The 17,712-nt window shown below is 37.1% G+C and overlaps 1 protein-coding gene across 1 annotated transcript in view; it reads left to right on the plus strand.

Annotated features, from left to right (window-relative positions):
- LOC132139997 (nitric oxide synthase 1-like) overlaps window positions 1-17,712 on the plus strand; it is a 50,594-nt gene that overhangs the window by 18,817 nt on the left and 14,065 nt on the right. Inside the window, exons 5-19 of the mRNA XM_059548742.1 lie at window positions 3,646-3,791; window positions 4,295-4,457; window positions 4,576-4,667; window positions 5,781-5,922; window positions 6,283-6,422; window positions 7,953-8,127; window positions 8,950-9,051; window positions 10,371-10,565; window positions 10,960-11,045; window positions 12,323-12,467; window positions 15,013-15,117; window positions 15,384-15,442; window positions 15,530-15,646; window positions 16,886-17,060; window positions 17,583-17,712. The exon at window positions 17,583-17,712 is cut by the window's right edge and continues 9 nt beyond it. Coding sequence (XP_059404725.1) covers window positions 3,646-3,791; window positions 4,295-4,457; window positions 4,576-4,667; window positions 5,781-5,922; window positions 6,283-6,422; window positions 7,953-8,127; window positions 8,950-9,051; window positions 10,371-10,565; window positions 10,960-11,045; window positions 12,323-12,467; window positions 15,013-15,117; window positions 15,384-15,442; window positions 15,530-15,646; window positions 16,886-17,060; window positions 17,583-17,712 — 1,972 coding nt within the window. The remainder of the gene's footprint in view (window positions 1-3,645; window positions 3,792-4,294; window positions 4,458-4,575; window positions 4,668-5,780; window positions 5,923-6,282; window positions 6,423-7,952; window positions 8,128-8,949; window positions 9,052-10,370; window positions 10,566-10,959; window positions 11,046-12,322; window positions 12,468-15,012; window positions 15,118-15,383; window positions 15,443-15,529; window positions 15,647-16,885; window positions 17,061-17,582) is intronic.

The raw sequence follows: 17,712 nt of genomic DNA on the forward strand, positions 1-17,712 counted from the left end.
ACAGTGGCGACATCAGTCAAATCAACTAAGGGAATCTTGTTCTCACGAGCCCACATCTCATCGATAAAATTGCCCTCCGCACCCGAGTCGACGAGGGCAAGACCGGTAACAGAAAAACCAGCCCAACGGAGAACAGCGGATATAGTGGTTCGAGACCTTGGTGATGAGGAGATGACAGAAGCGCTCACCAGTACTCCTCCGTCTACTGGCGAGCTTTGGCTTTTAAACTGCAGGATGAAGCGAAATGGCCCGCCGTACCACAGTAAAGGCAGAGACGGTTAATAATTCGCCGCTGTCTTTCCTCCGGGGAGATGCGTACGGCCCCCAGCTGCATGGGTACAGCATCAGGTTGGTTCTGAACAGAAGCAGTAGCAGAAGGAAAGTTATCACAGGATGTGAAAAGTGGAGAACGAACTCGACGCCTCTGCTCGAAACACTTGTCAAGGCGGATGGCCAGGTCGATAAGTTGATCGAGCTGAGTTGGCGACCCCCGCGCGTAGATCTCCTCCTTAAGGTCTACATTCAACCCTTCAAGAAAGCGAGCAGTTAGTGCAGGATCATTCCACTCACTTGTAGTAGCCAGAGTCCGGAACTCTATCGCGAAATCTGCAACAGATCTTCTACCTTGACGTAGCACAGCAAGTAGACGTGATGCCTCGCTGCCGAAGACGGATCTATCAAAGACCTTGATCATCTCATCCTTGAAAAGAGTGTACTTGCTGCAGCATGCAGATTGCGCTTCCCAAACTGACGTACCCCACTCGCGTGCTCGTCCCGTGAGGAGAGAGAGAACATAAGCGATGCGGACCCGATCCTCTGCATACGTCTGGGGCTGAAGGGAAAAGACAACTTCACATTGGATGAGAAAAGCTCTGCACTCCGTAGGCTCACCCGCATAACAGGAGGGATTGTTGACTCGTGGCTCAGAGGGCAGCTGACGATTGTGAGACATGGCAGATTCCTGATGCAGGTGAAGTAAACGGGCAGATAGATCAGCCACCTGAGCTGAAAGACTCTTAACAGCCTGATGAGCGGCGGCCAACTCCTGCTCATGTTTGCCAAGCATAGCTCCCTGGATCTCGATCGCCGACCGGACAGGCCTCTCGTCTGCTGGATCCATGTTGGTTGGATTATTCTGTCACGCTGGTAAATGAAAGATCCAAATGCAGAGATAACAGGAATAACAGTCTTTAATGAAAAAATATATAACAAAGGCAGTCCGTCCTTTCAGCACACAGAACTGGTAAATAGAAACTTGAACAAACGGAAAGACTCCTGTCTCGATGAGTAACAGAACAGGACTCCCTTGTAGCAGACTCGAAGCTCAGGAGTAGATAACTCAGGCAGGGTGAGAGAACCACATTGGTCTACAATCAGCAGCAACAGCAGCAGAATACAGCAAAAACTTAGGGGCTAGACTGTTCCAGGCAGACAAGACAAGAATAGGTGAGTACCTCTCAATACAGACAGGATGTAACTGCTGACAAAACGCATGACATGTAACAATAATCCAACCAAGAATCTACCCGAGCAAACACCAGATAAAGGGTGAACACTTAGGGCAAAGTAGAAACAGGTGTCATAGCAAATCAGCGCGAGCGCTGATTGCAATGACAAACAGGTGCATGAAGAGAGAGAGGTCAGCGGGACAGACAAAGAGTAATATAATAAGCTAATAAGGTGTGTGTGTGTGTGTGTGTGTGTGTGTAAATGAGTGAGAGCGTGCGAGAGCGAAAACGGAAGAAAAACCTGACTCATGACACTTTTAACATTGAATAAAGCACATAATCATTACCTGAGATTGTCATTGTCATATGTTGTTCCTACTGCGACGTCGCAGAAAACAGAAACTATTTCTAAAATATAATTCTGTGTCGCTAAATCACTTGTCACTGTCGCGAGTGGTTAGGACAAAAACTATATGGAAAAGATACTTTTAATCTCATCATGTCACATCTGGTTGGGACACATGGGGTTACAGTTTGATCCCAACCAAGATCTAAGTATAAAAATATTAATGCTGATAGATCTTAACATTGAATCTGCAATTAGGGAAAGTGGAGAGAAGAGATCCAGTCTGGAGATGAGCAGGAACAGTTGATTTACATGGCAGACATGGAGATCCAGATCGTTTGTTTGTTCATTTGTTTTTGAATATTAAACAGGCAAAACTCTTCTGTATCTAAATGCAAAAATGTTCATAATCATTTGAATAAAACTATATATAATGTATATGTATGTCAGTGGCCCTTGGCTTGGTATTATTGGCGGAATTCGGCCCTTGGCGAAAACTAATAGAGGAACCCTGCTTTATGCTATGCATTTTTTGTTAGATACTATACCATGCATTTTGATGCATGTTTTGATTTAGCTGCTACTTTATTTTGTGTATGACATGAACTCATAAGTACAAGTATGATGGTGTTACGAATATGGCCAATTAATGAACTCTTTCCATGAAAGGACTTTTGTTATTTTTGGCTAGGCTACTCTGAAACGGTTGAAGGTTATGGGTCAGTCATGGTTTAAATGCTTCACCAGACTGAAAGGGCATTTTGGGATACTAAAACAAGCCAGTCCTTAATTAAAAAGCACTGTTTTTTTTTAGCTCTGTCTTTGCCATTCCACCCCTAATCTAGTGAACATATTAGCAGCTACAGAAAGTGACAGTGCACTTCAAATCTAATTTTATAGTGACCATACGAGTATTTTCCTCAAGGCGATGAGCGACTTCCGTTTGTCTCTTTGCTTCTTCTTATCAGGCTCTGATGAAGCCTGCCATTTATCCAGCCATTGGATGTTTTCAACAGCAATGTTTTTAATTAGTTTTCAAGGAGTATGATCATGAAATGCATATACACAAAAAAAATCTGAGGCTCTGTGCGTTGGTTTCACAGGCCTGCAATAAGATTAGAATGATAAACAACACTCCCAACCTAAAAGTGTCTTATTTCATGACAGTTAAGGTTTGCAGCATGTGAGTGTCACATCTAATTTTTCATTTTAGGTTGCAATGTTAGAATATCGATTTAATAAAGACTTATTTTCCACACGTGATGTTGTGACATCAATGCACATGTACCAAAGTGGATCTTTTCCAGACATCTTGTTAACTTACCCAGGCAGGGTTGTTGTTTTTTTTAGGTACATAATACACAAAAAGTCTCTATTTGAATGGGGAATAAATTTCTTAAATATTGCATCTTTGCTTAAATCTCACTAAAATGACTGGTCTGTTTATTGTTTCTTATAAGTTCTGTGTCTGGATGAACTTTTTTCTTTTACTTTTGAATGTAGGCTTTTAAACAAGCAAGCTAAAATAGTTAGAAAAAAGCACTAAAGTCTGTTTAGATGTAAATTTGCTGCCCCTGAAATTTCATGACATTTTATAATTATGGTGGTGATTAAAGGAAGTACTCGGTGTGCTCACCCAGACATCACTTTATTTTCTGTATAGACCTCCAGTTCTGTTACACAGAAGAAATGCTGTCTCAACTTGTGCCTGCTGATGCAGTTACACTCCCAGAGACACAATATGTGTGAGACTGGCACAATGCTATCTGTAGCACATTTCCGTGAGTGATGTAGCATGTTTGGATTTGCACACTCAGTCTTCTTATTGTGCTAGTTGCTTTTCTTTTGTAGGTGCCGATCTGCACTGAGAGCGTTTGTATAGGCTCTGTTATGGTGCCAAACCAGCAGAGTCGCAAACCAGATGAAGTCCGAAGAAAAGAGGAACTGCTTCCGCTTGCAACAGATTTCATTGACCAGTACTACACATCAATCAAAAGGCAGGACAACAACTTAAATCTAATGCACACTGTACCATATGAAACAATTTTCATCACTGCAAAAAAAAAATTATATATATAAAATATACACAGTATAATAGATCAGAATAAAACTATATATTTTTTAGTTAGATTTTTTTTGTAACTACTATGTCAGAAAGATGACTTTTAGATTCAAAAGAACAAATGTTTTAATAAGTCTTTTTTTTTTTTTTAGAGAATATATTTTAAGTTTATTGCTCTTACACCATTGCCATTTTTTCTTAAACCTAGATTTTTGCTTTAAAACTACCCATTCGAGTAAGGGAAGTAAACATATGTAGTATATATTCTCCAAAAAAAATAAAATAAACAAATCTCAAATTAATTTATGCATTTATTTTTTCCAAGACAAAAAATATTTATTTATTATCTATGTATGTTGCAGTACATAACTTCCCCTTCTAATTGTAATCCTTTTTCTCTAAATGTGCCTTTTATATGTTTGGCTTCTGTCTGAACAGATGCGGCTCAAAGACCCATGTTGACCGGCTAGAAGAGGTTAAAAAAGAAATAGAAACTTCTGGAACATATCAACTGAAGGACACAGAGCTCATCTACGGGGCCAAACATGCATGGAGAAATGCAGCTCGCTGTGTGGGACGGATTCAGTGGTCCAAACTACAGGTATTGTTTTGCTTTTTTTTCTCTCTCTCTTCCGAAAAAGCATTCCTTCATCGAACAATTCCCTTATTTTTTTCAAGAGGTACAACAATGTTTCTTAAGTGCATTTCTCTCCTTTGAGGTGTTCGATGCTCGAGACTGCACAACCGCTCATGGAATGTTTAATTACATCTGTAACCACATCAAATATGCCACCAACAAAGGAAACCTCAGGTTAGTGAGGCCTAACTCCTCTCTCTTCCTGTCTTTCTCTGCGTCTCCTTTTCCCTGTGACTTGCCTTCTTCCCTGTCAAAGTGAGTGTTCCCATTCTCTCTTTGTCACCTTGCTCCACAGCCCTCAGTACAGCACCTGCCACAGCATTGCTGAGCGCTGGCACCACTGCCATGTTACAAAGCTAATCATACACGACACTTACTGTCTGTTCTGTTTAATTAGCGTCAGTCTAACAAAATGATTAGAGCCCGAGAGAGTGAGAGGGGGTGAGGAAAGGGAAAATTAAAACAAGAAGAGAGGAAATGCTTTTATACACCCAAAAGCCCCAGCGCTAGCTGCTTACATCATCAGGACCTGCCAGAATAAACGTCAGAGGTCTCCTACACTCCTTTTCTGCACATAAACAAATCAAGGCAATAAGAAAAGCTCCTCAGCGCTTTTTCAAATAGGCTGGTGACCCAAATTTCATCCAGAGTGTTATTTCGAGAGTGGCAGGACTTGTTATTTAGATTAGTTGGACTGACACTTTGTGCTCTTAGCTGTTGAACGTCAATGTGATGTATTTCAGCAATGAAGCATGATTGTTTGCTTATGGAGCAGATGAGGAAGTTTTATTTCAAAAGCACAATAAATGATTGTACTATGAAATTACCAATATTAGGATTAATGCTGTATAAGCATTACTCTGCTTTAAAAAAAACAAACAGTTCTTTCATATCTGTATTGCACTATTTATTAGCATAACGTGTTTTATATCAATGGCAGCATTTTACAGAACAAACAATTCTGACCAACCATGCAAACAAACTTAATTATCAATATATATTTTCCAGAAGTGAATTACTGTACATTCTATCTTTGCAAAATATAAATTATATAATTGCATGTCTCTTTATGTTAAGTTGAATATACAAGTAAATACAACTTTATTCTCATCAAAACTGTACATGAACATACAGTAAATACAATATATATTATATAGCAAATCTTGGCTGTGGGATTAAGTCACACAATTTTGATTCATTGAGTCTGTAACACTGCCTGTGTTAGAGGATTTGAAGTATAAATCCACCAGAGGGATCTCAGCATTGCCCCTTGTCTATGATGTCCAGATCGGCTATTACCATCTTCCCCCAGAGGACAGACGGGAAGCATGACTTCCGGGTGTGGAACAGCCAGTTGATCCGGTACGCAGGCTATAAGCAGCCTGATGGATCAATTCTAGGAGATCCAGCTTCAGTGGAGCTTACAGAGGTGAGATTGCAAAAGCTTCGGTCTTCAGGGTCACAGGCATGAAAAAAGCCTCCTAGTGACATATTGTTAAGAGTATACACAAGAATAAAGAGTCAAACTGATTGATTAAAGACATCTTTTGTGACATCATGGACATTTCTTGTTATCGCTGGGGTTGATGTTTAATTTAACATTGTAAATTGTGTTTGAGTTGTTTTAGGGAAATGCAAAAGTTTAACTTGGTGTCTGTGTTTTGGAACATGGTAGCTGGTTTCTAGCTGAGCCAAATAAGTTATCAGCAGGTCCATGATGGTCATTAGCTTTGTGACCAACCAACATATCCCCAAAAAAACATCTGTTATGTTTGTTTTTGACTTGTAGATCTGTATTCAGCAAGGATGGAAAGCACCAAAAAGCCGTTTTGACATTTTGCCCCTTCTTCTTCAAGCCAATGGGAACGATCCGGAGCTTTTTGAGATTCCTGGTGATCTTGTACTTGAGGTTCCCATCATACATCCAAAGTAAGAAGAACCAAACATATTGTAGAGTTTTATTGGGGTTCAGACTTTTGATGCTCGTCAAACTTGTGTAGAAAAACTACAGAATCACATCAGTGCTTAAAACATTTTGCACCTCAAATGTTCATTCACCCAGATTCTGATAATAGTCTGCGTCATACAGTACACACCGAAGGGAAATCTCATATCAGAGGCTGAAATGTGCAGAGCTTCAGGATGCATAGCAACAGAGAACTCAAGCTGAGAGCTTGCCTCTTATGCACGTACATTCAGAAACGTGGGCTAATTTGGCATAAAACTTGCCCTTTTCCAGATCCTGCCTCACTTTGCTTGTTTAATGCTGTCTGTTTGACACTGATGTGTCTACGATGATCTGATATTTATGTCCTGAGATACTCGTGGTGACAGGTCTTGATAAGACTGAAGTGGCCTCCCCAATTATGTATCTATATCTTTTTTTAGGTGTTGAAAAAAAGAATTTAGCATAAGTTACCATTAAATGAAGCATTGATGGCTACTGACTTCCTGTTTCAGAAGTCAAAGGTCTTACAGATAAAGTTAAACTTCCCATCAAAGGCTAAAAGTGGACAAATGCGATCAAATTAAATGAAATTAGTAAATGACATCAACAAAATAATTTTCAGCTCTGATCTTGCAACTGGGTAAAGTAAAGCAGAACACTTTGTTCAAAAGTTCACCGCCCATGTGCAAAAATAAAAAAAATTAAGCATGGTGATCCGATCCGTTTACCTTTCTGGACTTGGACAGTATACCGTGCACACAGTTTCAATGGAGGGACTGAGAGCTCTCGGACTAAATCTAAAATATCTTAAACTGTGTTCCGAAGATGAACGGAGGTCTCATGGGTTTGGAACGACATGAGGGTGAGTTATTAATGACATAATTTTGAATTTTGGGTGAACTAACCCTTTAACCATTCTGAGGAAATGGCATCTCATCGCAATTCATAACTATAATACATATAACTTTTACCTGAATTGACAGAATGCCCATTATTGAAATTTTGCCTCAAATTGCTAGAAGAAATGACTAGCCAAATAAACATATGTAAATAGAGGAGATGCATTTAAATATTTCTTTGGGGGGGAAATTCTGGTATTATGGTGCGACAATAATGGGCACCATATTTAGTGCAATAATTGTGTGAATACTTCTGCATGGTTCAGCCATTCCACCAGAGTACTTGTGTTTACAGCATTAATAACAGAGACCGGCGGATTTGGCCTCTTAGCGCAACACCTGAGAAACCTGCAGGTGCTGGTTTAGAGATAATGACAGTTTTGGCGATGCTCACTATGTGCACATTTACTTAGAGAAATTATGATGGAAACTGTAAACGGAATACTCTAAACGCTTAATGGTGTACATCTGCATATGCCAAGATATTCTACGGACTACATTATGTTATGCAAATAAACTTCAAGAACCTTTCACTGAAAAACATCTGTGCATGCAACTTTTCTCCATATGCTAGGTTCAGTATTGACCGTCCTGCTGTCTGTGTCTGTCTAGGTTTGGATGGTTTAAGGAGCTGAATCTAAAGTGGTACGGCCTTCCTGCCGTGTCTAGCATGCTGTTAGAGATCGGAGGACTGGAGTTCACCGCCTGCCCCTTCAGCGGCTGGTACATGGGCACCGAGATCGGTGTCAGAGACTTCTGCGACAGCTCTCGATACAACATACTTGAGGTACTATACCAAACAGTCATAAATCACCCCCGTGCCATTGAGAATATCTAATGTTACTTTTTACACTGCATTTCACAGTTTGAAACCACACTGTATTACATTTGATCATTATAAATGTCATGCATATGCATTAGACATTGTACCCCAACAGGAAATTAGGAATGACACGTTTGTTTAATGAGCCATTGCAATGGATTAAGTTGATTTTACGGTATATTATGCATTGTTTATCCTGTTTTGAATTGCTCTCTTTAATTTATGCAGATTTTAATTCATAAACATGCTGCTTTTAATCATCATTATGGTTTTTATGCTCATTCAGTATTACAATCTCTCCTCCACATTTCCTTTGTACTCTGAAATAAATTCACTTACAGTTTTACCTTCTAAAAGACATTGAGCCACTAACAGCCCAGTTCGCCTATATGAACTCAGCTTTTTTTTTTTACCACACATAAAATATATACTGAAATATATCCTAATATTCTATAAAATACAGAAAATCATCTATAAAGTCATTCACCCACATTCACGTTATTCTAAACCCTGATTTTCTATCTGCAAAACTAATTTAAAAAACATTTAAGAATCAGCCTTCAGGTCAAAAGGTTTTTAAGATGGTTTAAGATGGTGAGAAACACATTCATGTCAGGTGTGTCCAAACTTTGACTAGAAGTGTATTTTTAGATAGACTTGTCGGTCGTTCCAGATCTCTACAGAGGCAGATCACAAGTGGCAGTTCTATTAACCTTGGTTCAGATCCAGAGAGAATACAGTATGAATAGTCTCTCTGTACAGTATGATTAATTCCCTTCATTTCAGGAAGTAGCTACAATGATGGGGCTGGACACGAGGAAGACTTCATCCCTGTGGAAGGACCAGGCACTGGTGGAGATAAACATCGCAGTCCTGTATAGTTTCCAGGTAGGGTGAGCATACAAAGTCAGAATCATATTCAAAATCATAAAATACAGCCTATTTTACTACCATTTGACGTTTTAAACAATGAGGCTTTATATTAATGCAAATTAAGTCTGAAACTTGAACTGTTAAAATTGTGTGGAGATAGTAACACAAAATAAACAATTAAATAATTAATTGAATATAAATTAACAAATAAATACACACATATATAAAACTGTAATATTTACATGAATATAATATTTTGAAAATCAGAATCAGTATAATTTACAGGCAGTGCAATAAATACACAATATAATTTTTTTACTACATTAAAAAAAAAATCAAGCTAATAATAATAATTAGACATTGAGATGTGCCGATTTGTCCTATAAATAATGTCACAACACCAAAAAGAAGCCTCTATAAAAATAGGCAATATATATAATTGGCTTTATATGAAAATAGACTTTATACAAAATATAATTTCTAATTCCTTTTTTTTTTTTTTTTTGAGATTTTGTTGTCAAACGCAACCTAGACATGTTTTTGACAGGCTTTGTGAGGTTCACCCACATGTAATCTCACACTCTGTCTTATTTTCAGTCACGTTTTTTTTTCTTCAAATTTTTGCCAGTATCTCGTTTTTTATTTTTATTTTTTTCAGTTAATCTCTTTACATAGCTTCTCATAGTGCCTAAAAGCAAATCCCTGCATTCATATTCATGAAGCATTCATAAAGACCCATCCAAGCAAATAAAACATAAACCGACTTTCACAAATCAAAAGCCTGAATCACTTCTGTTCTATTTATTAGAGTTAAGCACCTAGGACATTTAACAGAAAGCCCCTGTGACTGAAGAAACATTTTTATTGATATTTATTGCACACCGCCTGCAGTTTGTTTACCCACAAGACCTTATTTCTTGCTAAAAGGCTTTTACGGAACAGTTTCAACACTGATAAACTAATTAGATGTTATTAAGTAGCTGTGCTCAGTTTTCTTATCATTCATAATTGCGGATGGAGTCAAAACAATGGCAGATAACAATTAAATCTATTTGGAAACTAAATGCGCTGTAATGCAAGCCAATCTGAGGATTTAATTGCAGGTTGTATGGACTTACGTCAACATGCTGCAATAAGTATCCCAAGCTATCTTAGCTATGCTGTGTGCAGTCTTATCAAATGCATTTTAGATAGCTTGGACATTTATGGACGGTTCTTGACTAACTTTACCAGCTCGATCAGAAAGACCATACTGGTCGTTTAGCTTCACAAGCTGAATTTAATCTTAGTTTGTGTCCGATCTTGTCTCACTCTTTCTGAATTTTCATTTGCAGATGTCAAAGGTAACTATAGTAGACCATCATTCAGCCACAGAGTCCTTCATGAAGCACATGGAGAATGAGTACAGAGTGAGGGGAGGCTGCCCGGGTGACTGGGTTTGGATAGTGCCGCCCATGTCAAGCAGCATTACACCTGTTTTCCATCAGGAAATGCTCAACTATCGCCTCACACCTTCTTTTGAGTACCAGGTTAGTCTTTTGTCCAGTTTGCACTGAAGTAATATCACGATTTTGCTATATTTTCACTTATGAGTGTAATCATATATCTGCATTTTTGTGCCTAACTTATCCATGTTTCCAAGGCAGTTTAGCTTTCTGTTAATTTGCAAATAGCTAAAACCTCTTTTTGCAGACTTGTAATGGTGACCCAACAAATATTTTAATTCTTAAGCCAGACTTAAAATGCATGGATGTCATTGCGTTAGGTTAGGTGAAAAAGGTGGCATCTATTATGATATATACTTCCGGGTTTAAGGAGTCTTTGCAGAACTCTATTACAACTTGATCACAATCAGCCTGTAGTTCTCATAATTAAAATATGTTCTGCTACATTTTCTTACTCTCTCTTTCTTTCACTGTCCAGCCTGACCCGTGGAACACTCACGTGTGGAAAGGGGTGAATGGGACACCCACAAAGAAAAGAGCGATTGGATTCAAGAAACTTGCCAAGTGAGTGGGTGATGAGCTTGAGACGTTTTTGCTGTTTGTTTTTGTCTTAAGCACAAAGTATACACTGAGTTTAACCTGTATGGTGGCTGTCTGCAGCGCTCCACATCTTTGCCAGCCTTTTGTTGTTATTATAACCCAGTGTCCAGGAACTTCAGCAGGCGGATGTGTTAATGGCTGTTTAAGAGTGCTTTCCACCATATTTTCCTCATTATTATGCTGAGAATAGCGTGAGTCTAATTCACTTAATCACACTCGGGTGTAATCAGGTTTCTTGCAGTGTCCCTTCAGCGTTCAGCCCCTGAGCTATTACAGTAATTGCCCACAAGATATACTGTAAGTAGCTACGTTTATGTGATTGTGGTCTCGGAAATGAGGGGAAGTGTCTGTCATCTCTCAACTCTCATTGAGAGATGGTGGAAGAGATCATTTTTAGGAACTCTGATGCACGTTGTCATAACTGATGAGGATTTTAAGTCAAGTTGCCTTTATTCATATAGCTCGTTGTACAATATTGATTGTTTCAAAGCAGCTTCACAGTAATAAACATTAATTTTTTTTATCAAATAAAAGTCATAAAAACACTTAAATACCTGCAGATTGCAGATTGTATCTCCTTTGTCCGTTTAAATAAGGAGCTGGAAGTGAGTGCATTTCAAAATAAAAGTCCTGTGTATTAAAATAAAATGAAAAGTCCTGCATAATGCATATTTTTAGCTTGTTTTTATTGGAATTTTAAATACACAATGAATTGTATTAATTTATTTGAATTTATTAAAATGTAAATTTATTAGATTTTTCTCTGGGCTGCCATCACAGGAAGGAAAGATTAAGCATATTGATGATATAGATTTTTCTAGTAACGGCACAATAATGTGTAAACTTTTTCTACACAATATTATGTCAACAAAATCTAATATTGCTTGGCTTCTAATTCATATATATTGATATGTTGATACATAAACTGATTTTAGTACATATGTGTATATTTTGAACTTGCAGTTTCCATGTTTTTCAGTTGAATGTGTTACTGTTATATAAAGTATAAAGTATTCTAAAATGCATGAATTATTTTGAGAGTTTTTAAATTACTTTTATTTGTCCAGGTCTTAAAAAGCCTTAAATTTGAGTTTTATAACCCTAAAGCATTATTATTCAGCTCAAGTCAGTTCACTGTTGATTCAGTTCAGTTCAATAACTGTGTAAAGTTCATTGATTTAGTGCAGCAATTCATCTTTGTTGACATATCCGTGTCTGACATGTTTGTGTGTGACTTGCAGGGCTGTGAAATTCTCCGCCAAACTCATGGGTCAGGCCATGGCCAAGAGGGTCAAAGCAACCATCTTGTTCGCCACAGAAACTGGGAAATCGCAGGACTATGCAAAAACACTCTGTGAGATTTTCAAGCATGCATTTGATGCCAGGGTAAGAACGGCAGGCTTACCGAACCACGTATAATAGACTGACATCTGTGTGTGATTCTTAAAACCCTTCCCATCTCCCATTCATCCCGAATGAATGCCTCTAGTGGATTTGCATGTAAACATTGATGTAAACAAAATGACAAAGAAAACTGATGTGAGACACGTGTGTGCCCTTGGTTTCATGACCAAAATCTTTCAATTCAAGGCTACAGATTGCAGAGTGAGAAAGCTATTTTCACAAAGCGTGGTATGCGATTGCTTACACACATGCATCTTTTGCCACCATTTCTTTTGCTCCAATACCATCGGCATGCCAAGAATCAACTCACCCAGGCATTGAGCTGTAGGTTAAGATAAGATCCCATTACACTCAAAGCTAAGTTACATATAAAACGAGTATTGAGTGGATCGTGTATTTAGCCTTGGGATAGCAGTTAAATGCAAAGTTATTTTTAGAATCTAGCAGAATATTCAATCTTGTTCATGTGCGCTTGTTATTACGTGATTTACATGCAGATGGCGCAGATATACTGCTTTTCTCTCCTCATGTCCTGAAGGTATTTGCCCTGCCACATGCAGCAATGCGTCTTTTCTGTTAATTGTATCATGGCGCATTAGCTGCTCATTAGGCACCGGGCGAACTGTTCATTACTTCTACACCCCTTTTTGCCGGTACGTCAGGATCAAGAGATAACGTGCCTCCCATTCTTGATGCACATTGTGTGGTTTTCACACTTGAAAACATTGCCTAAAATCTCTCCAAACACTGATTTAATATCCAAACTTTTGCTCTAGGTTACAAATGACGGAAGAACCAAACACATTAAAATGGTCATGTCTAGTGGATTAAGCTTTATTTATGTTTTCACAAACAGTATAAATAACTAGATTACATGCATGCTGGTGCAAAAGTGACTACTGTGATCCTTGGGGGTTTTAGGTGGTTGCTTACAGGCCCAAATCAAGAAAGTCCATCCACAAGTACTATATTCTGAGTTATAGACAAAGCTTGGGCCCCTACTTCAGTTGAAATCAGTATCAGTTTAGTTGTCATAGCTCAAACATATGAGTGTAGTGTAATACTTAGAGCTTGGGATTTGAAAGTGTAAATGAAAGCCTCAGCCTTAACTTGTGCTCTGGTAACACTTTAGAATAGGCAACACATTTCGCTATTTATTAAGAGTTTTCTGACAAACTCAAAATTTGCTGCTTAGTAATAGTAAGTAAAGTAGTTAATTTTAGGTATAGGGTTGGATTAAGGCATCTAAAATATGGTCATGCAGAATAAGGCATTAAGACAAGGGGTGTCAAAGTCAAGTCCTGGAGGGCCAGAGCCCTGCTGAGTTCAGTTCCAACCCTGTTCCAACACACATACAATGCAGTTTTAAAAAAACACAAGCCAGAAGAACTTGATTAGTTGGATCAGGTGTATTTCATTAGGGTTGAATCTAAACTCTGCAGGGCTCTGGCACTCCAGGAATTGAGTTTGACACCCCTGCATTAAGATTTGCTTTATAAGTGCTAATAAACAACCAAATTCTAGTAATATGCATGCTAATAAGCAGCTAATTAATAGTGAGAATTGGTCCTTAAATTAAAGTGTGACCAGTGCTCCTTAAGAAAATATAAATGGATAAAACTAATGTGCCGTGGCATTAGCAGTCACGTTACTGTTCTGGGAAAAAGTCTCAAATAAAAAGGCATAAAACACAAATAATAATGCAGTTTTTTATTATTATTATTTTATTTTATTTTTTTACTTGTTATATACTGTTTGGAAATAAATTTATACTTTGATTCTGTAAGGAGATATTAAAATTACCAAAAGATACAGTAAAAAAAAGTATAATGTTACAAATGTTACTGTTTAAAATAAATACTGTTCTTCTAAAATTTCTTTTCATCAAAGAATCCTGGAAGAAATTGCACCAGTTTCCACAAAAGCAGCACAACCGTTTTCAGCTTTGATAATAAGACAGGTTTCATGAGCAGCAAATCAGCATGTTTTTTTTTTTCTGAAGGTTTATGTGACACTGAAGACTGGAGTAATTTTTTTTGCATCACAAGGATACATTTTAAAATCTATTCAAATAGAAACCAGTTTTCGTGAATTGTTACAATATTTCACAATATTACTGTTTTTGTTTTTTTAACCAAATAAATGCAGTCTTGATCGACTTCTTTTAAAAGCCCCAATCGTTTGATCGTATTGTCTCTGTCAGATGGAAACCAAACCCGCTATCCTTTGGGAAATTAGAAAAACTACCCTGTATTTTTTGAATAATTAAACCATGCACTCAAAGTTGGTATTATGGCTTTACATATGGTCAGACACTTCCATGTGTCTTTTTATATTAGCTTTCTACAAAAGTTCAAATAGAGTAATAAGAATTACAAATTCAAACAACCAGTTCTTTAGTTACCCTCGCATCATAAGCAGGAAGAGACGATGGATGATGTTGGGACTTAGGATCTAATATTATGGACCTATAGCAGCACAAGTGAGTTCTGTAATATGTACAATGCTATATTATTTGATCCTGCAGGTGATGTCCATGGATGAATATGACACAGTCGACTTGGAACACGAGACCCTTGTATTAGCAGTGACAAGTACGTTCGGCAATGGGGACCCTCCTGAAAATGGAGAGGTGAGTTAAGATAGAAGTTTGCTTTAATGCGCTAGTGTTTCAATGAACACATCAATCATTTTGTTTTGTTTTGAATCAAATTGTCAACACTTCACAACACAACAGAATTTTCTCATCATGATGATAAAGTACTTCACACACATACTGTACATTGGAGAACCTGCATTATGTTGGATGGTCTTGGCTGAATTTGTGATTGAGAACATACGTGGGAAGGGCCAGTAACTTCTCTCCTGTTTTTCTTTTTCCCGTTTTCCATGCTGCAGAAATTTGGTGCGGCGCTGATGGATATGAGACATCCCACCACCAGCTTTGAGGACAGAAAGTGAGTGCGTGTGTGCGTGTGTGTCACGCTTTGTGCTCGTTCACATAAACGAGCACAAAGAAACCTCTCTCTCTTTCTGTCTCTCAGGACGTACAAGGTGCGTTTTAACAGCGTCTCTTCATATTCTGATACCCGCAAATCCTCCAGCGACGAACCTGAATCCAAAGCCAACTTTGAGAGCACTGGACCACTTGCTAATGTGAGGTACTGTACTGCCTTTATTTGGAACAAATATGAAACTTTTTAAAAACATGTCTGGGTTATTCCATCTAAAAATGTAAATAAAAAAAATCTTGGGACAATTTTTCAATTTATCAATTATATTTATCAATATCATCCAATATCAATTTATCATAGATATTTCAAAAGGTTTTTGCATTAAAAAAGCACAATTAAGCACATTTCCTCCCAGATTCTCATATATATATATATATATATATATATATATATATATATATATATATATATATATATATAGTGTGTATATATATATATAAATAACTGACTGGCTTTAATAAATGATTACAATGGCAGATAAACAAATAAATAACATATAAATTACATTATAGTAATTCAGGCAAATTCTTAATGGTCCTAAAACAGACCTAAATGTCATATTAATTTTCTTTATGGAAAGTATATTTTCTTGTTTTCTTTCTTTATTTTTTTGTTTGATGTTTTGATCAATTGTGCCACAATGCAAAAACTTTTTTAAATGCAAAAAAAGGCTTAAAATGACTTTAACTAATACATGATCAATACAAATTATTATGGTAATTTAGGACTATAAAAAAATTCACATTTCAACTTAAAAACATCTGTCCAGCTGCTGTCATAAACTTAAGTATAATACAATTAATTTCAAATTAAATCACATTACATTGGCTTAAAAATCAAGTTTTATGTAAAAAAAAATAAATAAGAAATAAAAAATATTGTTACATTTTGATGAGTTAAATTTATACAAAACATAAACTGACAGGTTTTTTTTTTTTTGTGATGACGGAGACTTGTTTTTATGATATTTTCCTATATGCTTTTTTTTTTTTTATGTATTTGGTTTCTTCCAGTGTCTTGGTAGTCCCTCATGCTTAAATTGAAGTTCATCAACTACTTCAAAACTAAATACACAAAGAGCAGAAGAACAGAGAACAACCATCTAAAAGAAGTTTAGTTTGAAAAGAAATTCCATCAAAAGAAATTTCACACTTTTTGCAAACCAGCTTTGACTTGTGAGCTTGACACATATGCGTAATCTCCCCTCTGGCCTTGAATTTGATCTTTTTTAGTTTTCATAGTTTTAGGATCAAAGCTCATAGCCTCTGGCCTGTTGTCCACAACCATCCCACTCTCTTAATATGTATCATTTTGTAGATCCAGTACATCTATTTGTTTGTGTTCATGTGGTTCTAATGTTTTCAACACTCTGTTTCTCCCTTGCAGATTCTCTGTGTTTGGCCTTGGCTCTCGGGCATACCCACACTTCTGTGCGTTTGCCCACGCAGTGGACACGCTGTTCGAAGAGCTTGGTGGGGAGCGAATCCTGCGCATGGGAGAGGGAGATGAACTCTGCGGCCAAGAGGAATCCTTCAGAACATGGGCCAAGAAGGTCTTTAAGGTACTGCCATAAGCGAGCAGTGGGCTACAGTCACTACTTTGCATGTTTTATTTTTTCCATGCTGTTGACAAAAAAAAAAAAAATACACAATAGAAATTTGTTGTTGTATATTATTAAAAATGAATATTATATTGGCTGTCAAGTTTAAATTAGCAAGAAATACTTACATTTTCGGTAGTTTTTTACACAGTTACATGACAAGAAGATTTGTAGTATATTTACTGCACATGTACTTTTTTATTACTATTATTATTCCTTTAATTTAGTCATTTTTAATAAAAAATAAATACCTTTACAGTGAATATTTCTAGTACTGCATGTGTAATATTTATTTATTTAAACATTTTACTCCTAAAAATATCTACAATGTATATGTATTTTACTGCATTTATACTTTGTAATCTTATAAATTTTTTTATTTAGACATTTTTAAGCCTAAAAAAAGTATTGGACAGCGCTTATATTTATGATTTAGCGTCTCAAAATGATGTAAAGAATTGTTTTTTATCCTTTTTAACCCAGGCTGCATGTGACGTTTTCTGTGTGGGCGATGATGTTAGTATTGAGAAAGCAAACAATTCCTTGATTAGCAATGATCGTAGCTGGAAGAAAAGCAAGTTCCGGATGACATACACAGCGGAGGCACCAACAC

The sequence above is a fragment of the Carassius carassius genome, chromosome 4, assembly GCF_963082965.1.
Source record: "Carassius carassius chromosome 4, fCarCar2.1, whole genome shotgun sequence".
NCBI classification, from domain to species: Eukaryota; Metazoa; Chordata; class Actinopteri; order Cypriniformes; family Cyprinidae; genus Carassius; species Carassius carassius.